The sequence below is a fragment of the Dendropsophus ebraccatus genome, chromosome 6, assembly GCF_027789765.1.
Source record: "Dendropsophus ebraccatus isolate aDenEbr1 chromosome 6, aDenEbr1.pat, whole genome shotgun sequence".
NCBI lineage: Eukaryota > Metazoa > Chordata > Amphibia > Anura > Hylidae > Dendropsophus > Dendropsophus ebraccatus.
The window spans coordinates 13,685,696-13,698,691 of NC_091459.1; the positions used below are offsets into that span (position 1 = coordinate 13,685,696).

General features: G+C 38.5%; 1 protein-coding gene across 1 annotated transcript in view; it reads left to right on the forward strand.

Annotated features, from left to right (window-relative positions):
• Nucleotides 1-12,996, forward strand: part of CSMD1 (CUB and Sushi multiple domains 1) — a 946,348-nt gene that overhangs the window by 892,506 nt on the left and 40,846 nt on the right. The window contains exons 55-57 of the mRNA XM_069973446.1: nucleotides 3,129-3,317; nucleotides 6,567-6,740; nucleotides 7,995-8,177. Coding sequence (XP_069829547.1) covers nucleotides 3,129-3,317; nucleotides 6,567-6,740; nucleotides 7,995-8,177 — 546 coding nt within the window. The remainder of the gene's footprint in view (nucleotides 1-3,128; nucleotides 3,318-6,566; nucleotides 6,741-7,994; nucleotides 8,178-12,996) is intronic.

The following is a 12,996-nucleotide window of genomic DNA, read 5'->3' on the forward strand; positions in this document are numbered from 1 at the left end:
ATTAGACTTCATTTTATATAATTTCCATCTAATATTGTTGGTTTTATTTCTCCTACTTAAATCCATTGACTTGGTTTTAGGTCCCCCAGAAATAGGAGATAAATACCTATCATGTTAAGGCTATGTTCACATAATGATTATGCTCTTTATTTATAGCCCTAATTGTCAAAATATGGCCCTATTTTCACCTAAAAAAACATAGTGTGAACATATCCTAAAACTTGTGGCTACATGTTAGCTTAGTGGCTACCACTGTTACCTTGCAGCACTGGGTTTAAATGCCACCAAGATCAACATCTGCCCAGAATTTCTACCTCCTCGAGTTTGTGGGAATTTCCTTCCACATGCCAAACCATATTCGTAAGTTAATTTAGAACCTAGATTGTGAGCCCCATTAAAGTGACTCTGTACCCACAATCTGACCTTCCAAACCACTTGTACCTTCGGATAGCTTCTTTTAATCCAAGATCTATCCTGGGGTCCGTTCATCAGGTGATGCAGTTATTGTCCTAAAAAACAACTTTTAAACTTGCAGCCCTGTTTCAAACAGTCGGAGCTTAGAATATCTGTGCCCTAACTTTGTACCATCCCTCCGTCCCTCCTCCCCACCCTCTTCATCATTAGGAATGCCCCTAGAACATTTTCTCCTGTCTGAACGTTGTTCAGGTGCCTTAATGATCCAGCCCATATGCCGTGCTCACACAGGTGATGAATAGTAGAAAATCTGCCTGTAGCATTCCTAATGATGAAGAGGACGGGGAGGGGGGAGGGGGGACAGAGAAGTTGCGCCAGCCTAATGCATACACAATCTAGGTCACGGCCATTTGGCACAGGGCTGTCAGTTTAAAAGTTGTTCTTTAGGACAATAACTGCATCACCTGCTGAACGGACCCCAGGACAGATCTTGGATTAATAGCAGCTATCTGAAGGTACAAGCGGTTTGGTGGGGTCAGATTGTGGGTACAGAGTCACTTTAAAGATTGTCCCTAATGTGAATAAGGACAAGCTGTATACAGTGCTGTGGAATAGGTCCTGTCCATATCACCCACTCATGTCCGGCTTCTTTTCAGAAGCACTTGAACAATAATCAGGGCAATGTTAATGATTAGTGTTGAGCAAATAATACTCGGATGCTGCTTGAATAACTGACAGACGAACGATTTATTCACATTTTTGTATATTTTATAAATTTAGGGAATGTTTAAACGAAATATACAAAAATTTGAATGAAAAAATGTAAAAGTTTTATGCAAAACACATTACAAATGCAATTGACGACATTCCCCGTCTCACTTGTAATGTGTTTTGCGTAAAGCTGTTACTTTTTTTCATTCTAATTTTTTTTTAAATCTGAAGTTTATCATTGAGTTTAAGGCCTCATTCACACAATCGGTACTGTGACCCCCACTGCATTCCACGCCGCAATGACCGGAGAAGGATCACGGCACAGATTCCCCAATAAAAGTGTAGCCCTCCTCCACCCGGCAGCAGAGATGACAGGAGCGCAGAAGACAACTACTTGCCTACATCCCCCGTGTCGGCTGGCTCACATGTATAACGTGTTGTCTTCTGCACTGATTACTTCTGTGCTCCTGTCTTCTGCACTTCTGTCATCTCTGCTGACGGACGGACCGTACTGTGATCCGCACTAGGACATGTCCTATTTTTCCACAGTGCGGATCACGTTGGGAAGAGACAAACATACTAACAGCAGATAACACTAATCCCATTACATTACAGTATCAGTTAAGTCCAAGAAATCAATAGTTCAACAAACAATAAACCAATGACGAAAGCTGTCACTTTCTGGAATGTATAGTCCATAGGCTGCGACTATAGTGACCTCGATATATCTTTATATCGATATATCTTTAGTAGCGACCATTGTATAGAAAATATTGGAGAAAAAGGTTTGCATACTGTACATTTTTTCATACGAATAAGTAGTGTTCATTAAGGTAATAACTTCATTAATATACTGTGTGGAGGCCTCCTTCACTTTGTGCAGAAAATCTGCAACTTTTTTCCCTATGTCTTACTTGCCTAATGGGTGGGAAGGAGGTGTGGTCTACTTTCATGTCTGATTTATCTTGATTTACGCTAGCAGGTGTAAATCATGGCTCAGAGCTGTTGTTGATTTCTGAGACGGCCATACAGCAACCTCACAATCACTGGAGTGTGCCTCTCAGCAAATTCGGCGTGGGACATGGGGCAGGGCTTTGTGTCAGTGTACTACCATGTTGTACTCATTATTACCATGATCTTAAAGGTTGTTATTCTACTCACCAATTTCCTTTTTGTCTTTAGAAGTAAAGAATATGGGAAAAATTTATCAAGTCTTACATGGCAAATTTTAGTGTAAAAACAATAGTAAAATTTTATGCAAACAATTTGTTTTTGTTTTTTTCTTGTGTAGGTTTCTAGATTCCAAAGTCTATACTAACAGACTACTCTCCATCTGAATCTATGGTTACCTTTTTTTATTTTATTTATTTAGGTTTTACGTTTTGCTAAATTATGTCATTACACTATGAATTTACAAGCTGGTGATTCTTTTAGTCTTACTTTATTCTATTCTATTCTTTGAACAATATAAACCGAGGTAATATATTCAATGATATATGCCATGCATATATACAAGAAGTGACAGCTGAATACCAAGTACAATGCTATAGGGTGAAATGACAATTATATTTACTCTCTCATCATCGAAGACAGTTTATTTGACTTCAGCAGCTGTTTTTGACTGATACACAATAGATTATGGTTACTTTTGGAAACCCTGTCTGACATTACATAGATGCTTGACTTTGAATTTGAGGTTTTCAAATATTTCTGACATGACATTTCAAAGGATGAATGTGGGGGATGTGAATAGTTTCAAACATACTTTTAAGCAAAAATAACTCAGAAGGAACTTTGCCGAAACTTGTTACACCTGAAAGATTTTTGCCATTTTCCAACGACTTAATTCCTTCATACCTTGAAGGACCAAACTATTGTCTGTTCACAAATTGTCTAACGTTCAGTTTAAAAGGATTTAAAAATGATTGATACAATTTTTATATTAATTTTTCTGTTTGGTCAGTCTGAAAGTTTTCCTATGTTTTGTATTTCCTATCTCACAGTTGTAAATTGTACAGATCCTGGTTTTGTGGAAAATGCAATTCGTCATGGACAGCAGAACTATCCAGAGAGTTTCCGTTATGGAATAAGTGTAACATATCACTGTAAGAAAGGCTACTATCTTCTAGGATCATCTGTTCTTAACTGTAAAGCAAATGGCATGTGGGACAGATCCTTACCAAAGTGCATCCGTAAGTACTTAAAGGAATAATACATTACAAAACATTCATGGCGTCCACTCTATAAAAAACTGCTCCAGTGTTTCATATTCTAAACAGATGACTCTGCTTGTAGAAGAAAACATTAAGTACATTTTGGAGCACATATATCAAAAATGCCATAAGTCTTGATCACCTGATGGGGGGGGGGGGGCAGCAAGGCAAGGAGCAGGTATGGCCTCCCCCTGCACCTGTTATCATGGTTTACACCAAGTAACAGGGAGTAATCTACATCTGTTTGGAGCAGGTGCAGGTCCAGCCAGCTTCATAAAGAGGTGTATGCCTCTTAGTAAGTCCGGTTGGGTAATTGGGGGGGGGGGGCAGATGAGGCTTTATTATCTCCCCCATATGTTTATTAATATAATTATTACTCTTTGTAATATAAATACTTTGTATGAATCAATGAGCATCTTACAAACCCAACACATAACCAAATATTTACAAAGTACATGCACTTTAAGATTCCCACATCAAAAGAACGGTGTTGGTGCGGGGAAGCCAGTGCCACGCTCCGTTTCTTTTTAACCACGGACCGGTTTGTGCATACGGTGTCATCCTTTCCCCAGGCACCAGCCAGGGCTGAAGCACTGGAGGCAGGCCTCTCTATGATGTAGCTCCATTGATTTTAATGGAGCCACTTGATAGAGGGACGGGGGTTTCCTCCCACTGGGGGCCGCAGATTTTATTATTCAGGTATATGACACAATAAAATATCTTTGTGCACAGGACTTGTTAACATCTTTTATTTCCCAAAACCTCTTCAATGCTCCTCTGCTTTAAGTTCATCAATTTGACAGCATTTGACCTTGAAATATTCTTTGCAAATATATTTTTGCTCAGGCCCCTTGTGTGGATTTCATGTAATAACATTTCAAATAAATGTGTTGCTTATGAAGCTAGAATGACTCAGTTGCCGGTTTAAAGTGTAGAGAAAGACAAATAAAATGAAACAATTGGATACATGTAGACAGTTCAGGAGATTCCAAAGGGAATGAAAGAGGTTGTTTTGCTATCTGTAATTTCTTTAAAAGTGCACTTTAGTTAAGCTTCTTGTAACAGTAGAAATATGAAGGAGAGATGATTTACTGCAGCACTGAACACAGCCTGAGAGAAAGCAAACAATTGGAATTAAAACATAAGGGTTGAAACACCACAATCGCAAGAGGTTACTTGTAACAATGGAGTTTTTTTTTTGTTTTTGTTTAGTTTTTTTTGTTTTGAATGAACGAGAACTAGAACACTAGAGACTGTTAGTTCTTGCCTACATCTTTTTTTCTTTTCCTCCTTCTCAAATGATCCCGCATCACTGTTTGCTCTTGAAACAGTTTTTAAGGAAATGAGGTCTGTGGAAATCAACAATTAAATTATTTTTAGCTTCCCTTTGTGCCGCTTTTCAATCTACCTGAGTCATTAAGACAAAATTATTAGAGATCAAGGGAATTGAAGCATCCCTTGGAAAATTATTTACAGTGGTTTGGAAATGGTCTCATTAGTAATTTAGCTCAGTAATTGCTTTTAGTTGCTTTTTCGCCTACATATAAAAATAAAAACACGCTCTATTTTTAACTATGTCTTTGAGATCTGTACCGACTGTGCCCACACAAGTTGCAGTTTTGTTGCAGTACTGTTATGGTATGGTAGTGTTTTCACAGAAATTATGCAGTGATGTAATAGTACTGCTTGGGGATGGTCCGAACCCTCCGAGGTTCGGGTTCGTATGAACCCGAACCCTCAGCATCAGATTCCCGCTGTCTGCCCACTCCGTGCAGCGGGTGGATACAGCAGGAGGACCGCCTGGAAAACTGGGATACAGCCTATGGCTATGGCTGTATCCCAGTTTTCCAGGCGGTCCTCCCGCTGGATCCACCCGCTGCACGGAGCAAGCAGACAGCGGGAATCAATACCGAGAGTTCGGGTTCGTGCGAACCCGAACCTCGGAGGGTTTAGACCATCCCTAGTACTGGTATTGCAGTGAGTGAACCTTGCCTTATATGTCAGTATTTTATAACAGGTAGGAAATGGGTGGATCTCTACAGCTGCTCATACACATCACCAAGCTGATGGACATATGTATGTTTAAAGGAGAAGTCCAGTGAAAATGTTTATTAAAGTATTGTATTGACCCTAGAAGTTATAGAAATCCACAATATATACTTATTAAGGGAAATGTTTATAAAGTGTTTTTTCCCCTGCACTTACTGCTGCATCAAGGCTTCACTTCCTGGATAACATGGTGATGTCACTTCCTGGATAACATGGTGATGTGAATTCCTGGATAACATGGTGATGTCACTTCCTGGATAACATGGTGATGTCACGACACAACTCCCAGAGCTGTGCGGGCTGTGGCTGCTGGAGAGGATGATGGGGACACTGAGGGACACAGGGCACTGGAGGGACACTGAGCATCATCCTCTCCAGCAGCCACAGCCTGAACAGCTCTGGGAGTGGGGTCGTGACATCACCATGTTGTCCAGGAAGTGACATCACCATTTTATCCAGGAAGTGACATCACCATGTTATCCAGGAAGTGAAGACTTGATGCAGTAGTAAGTGCAGGGAAAAAAGCACTTTATAAACATTTCCCATAATAAGTGTATATTGGGGATTTGTATAACTTTTGGGGGGTCATACAATACTTCAATAAAATTTTTCGCTGGACTTCTCCTTCAACTGACATTTATCCCTCCCAACATCTCCCTCATTTGGGAGAGGTAGATAATGGGATAGCTAAACTTCTCAGGTAGTAGCTTATCTCCCAGTTTTACAATACATATATATATATATATATATATATATATATATATATATATATACAGTATGTAGTCTCAGAAGCTTTTGTTGCTATATACAATCAGCAGTGGTATGTTACTGCAGTCTGTACCTTGCACTTATAATTTACTGTAAATGTCAAATTTAACATTTTTACTAAAGTTCAACTGGACCAAAAATTTCTAGACTTCATTGAAATGATTTTCTTCTGCTAATAAATCATTGAAAACAAGCAAAAGTTAGTAAGTTTTACACGTGCACATTAGTATGGATTTGTAACTGTTCAATTCTGCAAACTATTTTTCTACTTTTTCTGTGCATTCTCTGACAATTCATTGTAGCAAGAAGGAGAAGAAATGTAACTACAGTAAAAAAAAAAAAAAAGAGAGAGCGAGAGAGAGTTAAAAAAAAATTATGCTACTTTTATTAAAAATGTTGAACTTTTCACAGCGATATCATGCGGCCATCCTGGAATCCCTGCTAATGCAATTTTAAGTGGCGATAAATTTGCATATGGATCAAAAATCCATTACTCTTGCACGGGAGCTCATATTGTAATAGGAAATGCAACAAGAGTTTGCCAAGAGAACGGTCGATGGAGCGGAACACTTCCTCACTGCTCAGGTATAACAGCGATAATATACAGCATACATTCAATAATGCAATTTCTATCTGTGTCTAACTTAACTCAAGCTTTTCCTTAAGAACAGATAATCCACTGTTTGTGTTGCTTACCACAGTGGTATATAAAATAACCATATTACTTCTTGTACTTTTAAAACTAAATTTCATGTACACTAATATATAATACATGTTCTATTGGTATATTTTGCTCTGTTATTTTTAGCAATGAGAAATATACGTTTCCCTATATAAGAGGTACTCTGGAGGAAAAAAAAATTGTTTCCAAATCAACTGGTGTTAAAAAGTTATATAGATTTTTTAGATATTTCAATAAAAAAAAATCTTTCTGTACTTATCAGTTGCTGTGTGCCCTGCAGGAACTTGTATAGTCTCTTTTGTCTGACACAGTGCTCTCTGCTGCCACCTCTGTCCATGTCAGAAACTGTCCAGAGCAGGAGAGGTTTTCTATGGGGATTTGCTGCTGCTCTGGACAGTTCCTGACATGGAAAGAGGTGGCAGCAGAGAGCACTGTGTCAGACTGGAAAGAATACACTACTTCTACCAGGACATAAATCAACTGATAAGTACTGGAAGATATATGTATATGTATATATATATATATATATATATATATATATATATATATATATACAGTATATCTTAATTTATTTTTTTAATATAAGAAATTTTAAAATCTGAATAAGTTTCTGACACCAGCTGATTTAAAAATATTAAGGCAACATATCAATGTCCATAGTCACCATTGTGCATTGATTTTGATATATATTAGTTGTCAGTTGTCTTTAAAAAGCTCACATTAAAGTTAAACTAGTTATCCAGGTTTAGAAAAACATGAATGCTTCCTTCCAGAAACAACACCAATCTTGTCCTCAATTTGTATTTGGTTTTATAGGTAAGTTCTTTTAAAGTGAATAGAGTTGAATTGTAATAGCAAACGATCTGGAGACAGGTGTGGTGCTGTTTTTGCAAGAAAGTAGCTGTTTGTTTTTTTTCTATAATTTTGGATAAACCCTTTAGTATACCTGGTATCCTCCATTATTTATTTATATATTTTTTGCTGCCTTTCTGTCTGACATGCTTGTATACCTATAGGCTCTTCCAGAGGCAGAAGCCCTTCAGGGGTTGATGTTCATTTAAATTAACGTATCTAGTTTTTGAAAACTACTTGCATAATTATTGTTATATTTTTATATATTTAATGTTAAGCATTTTTTTTTAAATATGTGATTTAAGGAAGTAATCCTGGAACGTGTGGTGACCCTGGAATCCCAGCTCATGGATCACGTCTTGGAAATGAACTTAAAACAAAAAGTTTACTTCGTTTTTCTTGTGAAATGGGGTATATGCTAATAGGATCCATGGAAAGGGTTTGTTTATCAAATGGCTCATGGTCTGGAATACAACCATCATGTGAAGGTAAAATCTAATGCCACTTTAAAATACCATGTTTGGATATCCATAGTGAGATGGTGCACATTTCGATAAGTGATTCCATGACCTTATCTTGCTGAACTGCATTAATAATATTAAAGCGAATTGCTTTGGTTTTTTAACAGGGGATTCCAGTGCCGTGGTCCTTTCTTTGAACCGCTGCCCAGTGTATTTCTGAGCACTGGCCCATCCCGAAACAACGGGGGCAGGCCTGTTGGCACCCAGTGTGACAAAACAGTCTGCCCTATGTGACGCAGCTCTATTTGATTCCAACCTGCTCCCAGTGCTCCGAGGCGGGCTGGTACTCAGGAATAGCCCGCCACTGTGTACGGGGACCAGGCTGTGGTTAAAAAAAGGACCTCACCACCAGCATCCTCGCTTTGTTTTTTTTATATTAACAGACCAGTTTCAACATGGGGATTTTGGTGGTGTAGTCCTTTTTTTGAACTGCTGCCTGGTGCCAGTGTATACCTCTGCAGCGGCCCGGCCTGGAACAATGAGGGCAGGCACGCTGGCCCCTAGTGTGACAAAAACCCTACCCTCTGTGACGCAGCTCCATTAGAATCCTGCCAGCTCCCAGTGCTCGGAAATAGACTGGCACCGTACGCGGGAACCCGAGCAGCGGTTCAAAATAAAGACACACCACCGGAATCCGCATGCCAGCGTCAGTCCTTTAACTTAAAGAAAAAACAAAGCGATGTTTGCTTTAAACTGCAGTAACAAATAGCTGATAGAAGCTATTTCTTCAATAGAAAATTACTGTATGTCATACAATGCCCTAAAATAACAAATCCCAAGATCAATCACCTAAAATGACAGACCCCAGGATCATGAAGATGATACTGATGACAGTGACAGGGCATACACAGCAGAGGCAGTTCCAGCAGACAGGACAGACAATCACCAAGCTTTCTGCATTGGGTGGGGATATCAATGCCATTACCACCAGAGTAGGCATGTTCACAAACATTGACCTATACTGTAAAAATTAGTTGCCATTCTTTACAATATGCACTCGAAGAAGAAAAAAAAAAAGGAACTCTTTATACCGTAGAAATTCTTATCCAGAGGATGTGTATTGTATAGATATGTAAATTAAATGGGTTGTCAGGGATTATATTTTCTAATAATAAATCCAGGTAAAACATACTAGCAAACATGTATAATTCCTTTTTGCTGTGTTCAGGTATTTTGCTAATTCCTTAGCACCTGTATAAGGCGGCTGCCACAAGTAAACACTGCTGTATAACTACTTCTGCCTGTTCAATCCCTTGCAGAGGGCACACAGCCTTATAGAAGAGTTAAGGGATCAACTGAATAGCTCTCATGACTTGGATTTCTCATTGGAAAATTAAATCCTGGAAAAGTTCTTTTTATGCAAGCACAAAACTATAGAACTAATTTGTATAGCTTTTAACCCACTCACACCTCAAACAACACTATGGTTTACAACTGTCTATGCATATAGTCATAATATGAGGATGGCTGAGGTGGCGGCTGTGCTCATGGTGCTGTTGAGGACAAATTATGATTTAATTTAATTGTGCAAACTATTGTTCTTGGTTCAAACGTTGCATGTATAGAACAAGTATGAAAATATCCATGAGGCTATGTTCACACAGTATTTTTGCTCATTATTTTGCAACCAAAACCAGGTGTGGATTGAAACACACAGGAAGGCTATGCTCAAACCTTGTTGAAACTGAGTGGATGGCCACCATATAATGGAAAATAATGGTCATTGATTTAAAATAATGACAATTATTTGCCACTAAAAGGGGGCCATCCACTCAGTTTCAACAGTGTGCAAATGGGCTGCCTGAACAATCCTTAGATCATTTGGACTGCCTATAGAAGTCAGTGACGGTCGCTGACATAATCGGAGTCTTTCAACATGTTGAAAGACCACAATCAGCCGACATTGTGCATGTCGTATTACACAAAACAATTATCAGCCTGAACAACCGGTAACCCGCCAAGTAAGGCCGCTAATCATTTCGTGTAATAGAGCCCTTAGGGCTATTGTGATGTTTCAGGACAGGGGCTGGTACAAGAAAGGAATATAATTTCCTAAACAGACAAAAAATTCTAAATTGCACAAACACTGTCTGACCCTTTTCTTTACATGCTGCCTAAAATATAGTATTATATTGATCATTATAATAAAACTCTGTTTTTGATTATACAATTTTCGGTTTGGTCACTGTTTCGAATAATTTTAAGACATTTGAAGGCTACTAGAATATCTAGCTTGAAAATAGTCGGTTAATCTTCTCATACATACAATACCATGGAATAAAATAGATGAGAACATTTCAAAGTCAGACAAATATAGTTCTGCCTGGATTCCGAGCAGGTAGAAATGTGTTTGAATTGTGTAATATGCATGCACATTATAAATTATTACAGTCATTGAGGCTCTGTATAGTCTTTGAGCCTTCAGAATTCCACTAAATTGGTATTTTATTTCATCACTGGAAATTAAACTAAAGTAAGATATGATTTAACATCATTTCCTACTGTTAATTTTAATAGGCCACTGAGAAAGTAATGAATACTAATTTACCTTTCTTTTAAACTTATTTGAATGATACCTGAAATAATGATCTCTAACTATAACACAAATATTGTTATTAGAGATTTTTGAATCGCTGATCTCAACAAAGCGAATCGCTTTGTTTGATCAGCGCTCTGCTCATCAAGCCTGCCGGCTTTGAGCGCTTCTCCGCTCCCTGCCTTTCCTCCCAGCATGCCAGGGAAAGCTAGATCCAATCCTGGGAAACTTCTCCCAATTTCCCAGTATTGAATTCATCTTTTTCCCGGCACCTGGGGTGGAATGGCAGCAAGCAAAGCAGCACTGAAAGCTGGCGGTCTTGATGAGTGGAGCGCTGATCAAATGAAGCACTAAAGCTTTGGCTGTCCAGGCATGATGGGAATTGTAGTTTTGCAACAGTTGGAGGCATTGGGGCATTGGGTAATGTATATTTACCTAGATGAGTCCTGGGTCTTTGTCCTTTAAGGCCAGTTCACACTGTGCAACTTCAGCGGAATTCCGCGTCAGAGCTCTCTGCCGCGAAATCCCTCCTGCCTCAGTGTCTGACAGCATGTCTATGGGGGGGCTCGCAGGCCTCCGCTGTCCAGGGCCCTCCGCTCAAAGAATTGACTTGTCAATTCTTTGAGCAGAGAGTGGAGAAGCGTGAGCCCTCCCATAGACATGCTGTTTGACAGTGAGGCAGGTGGGATTCCACCAAATTTGCTCAGTGTGAACTGGCCCTAATGAAGTAAAACTCATGTTTAATAGTGACACTCAATCATTTCTTTCATTTAAGTAAACTATGCCCCAGCCGATGCAGTAAACTAGTGTTTAACACCTGAAGTTCCGTCAATTCCATAGACTCAATGATATTTGTGGGTGAATTCCGCCATCCATCTAAGGAATTGACATGTTAATTCTTTGGGTGGATGGTGGAATTCACCAGCAAATATCATTGAGTCTATGGGACAGGTGGTCAACTGGAGACTGCTTGGTGGAATCTGCTTTAAGTCTCTGTGCGTATTCCATAGTGTGCACATACCGTAAGCCAGTGAAGATAGTCAATATGGTCAGGAAATACTGTACTAAACATAACAAACTGTGTAGTCCTCAAGATACCTCTATAATGATAAGTATGAATAAGTACAAAAGGTTAAAAAAAAATAAGTACAAAATATAATATATAATGGATGTAAATGATTTCAGAATTCAATTAGACATAACTTTCTGAATAAAATAGAAAATAACTCTAATATACTTTTGAGAAAATGTTGCAAATAAAATAAAAAAAATTGGTATAAACAAAAATAAATTAATTAAACATCAAAGTACCACTGGGCCCTTGTGGTTATAATGTTCATAGAATCATAGTATTGTCCATGGGTCATGGTGCTCAATTAAAACCCTGTCTAAAAAAAATTACCAGGGGTATTTGCAGAAGTCCACTCTTTATCATTGTAGGACTTTGATTTTTTTTTTTTTTTTTTTTTTTACTTTTAATCATTCTTATTTTTACATTCATTCTAATTTTTGTTCATACCATTTAGAATTTTATTTGCCAGCTTTTCTTTGTGATATATTAAAGTTGTTATTTTCTATTCTATTCAGGGAGTTATGCCTGATTGAATTCTGCAGTCCTGTACATCCATTATATATTATTTATACTGACCTTTTGTACTTATTTGTACTTATTATTATAGAGGTAGCGTGATGACTTTATACCTTGTTATTTTCATCTACTTGTATTGACTGGTGAAGGGAGAGCCATTGTAGTTAACCTCAATCCTCTTGAGAGGTTTGTCAGCTGCACCCATATCTGCTACGAAATACTAAACATACTTGCGGTATTGTATTCTATCCGTTCCTGCATGACATAGTACAGCAAAACAATACTACTGCAGGGTCAGACCAGACTACCAAGGGCCCTCCATTGGAATTGATACGGGGGCTCCTCCATGGTTACTGTACATAAAAAATATTTGACAAGGACAAGTAGAGCTCTGCTAGTAACTCGTGTTTTCACCACATGAGAATATTATCTGATCTCTATTAAGTCTCCTGCACATAATAGCATGGAAAAGCAACAGGATGCCTTCAGCTCATGTAAAATATTCAACTTTATTGTGGAAACTTCATTAAAAGAAACAGCTGACGCGTTTTGAGCCTATCTGGCCCTTAGTCATGGCATCTATACCGCCATGTATCAGGGGAACCAAGTGTGGTGGCGCCGCTATGAAATAATATAGCATGCTCTTACTGTTGTTTATTAAG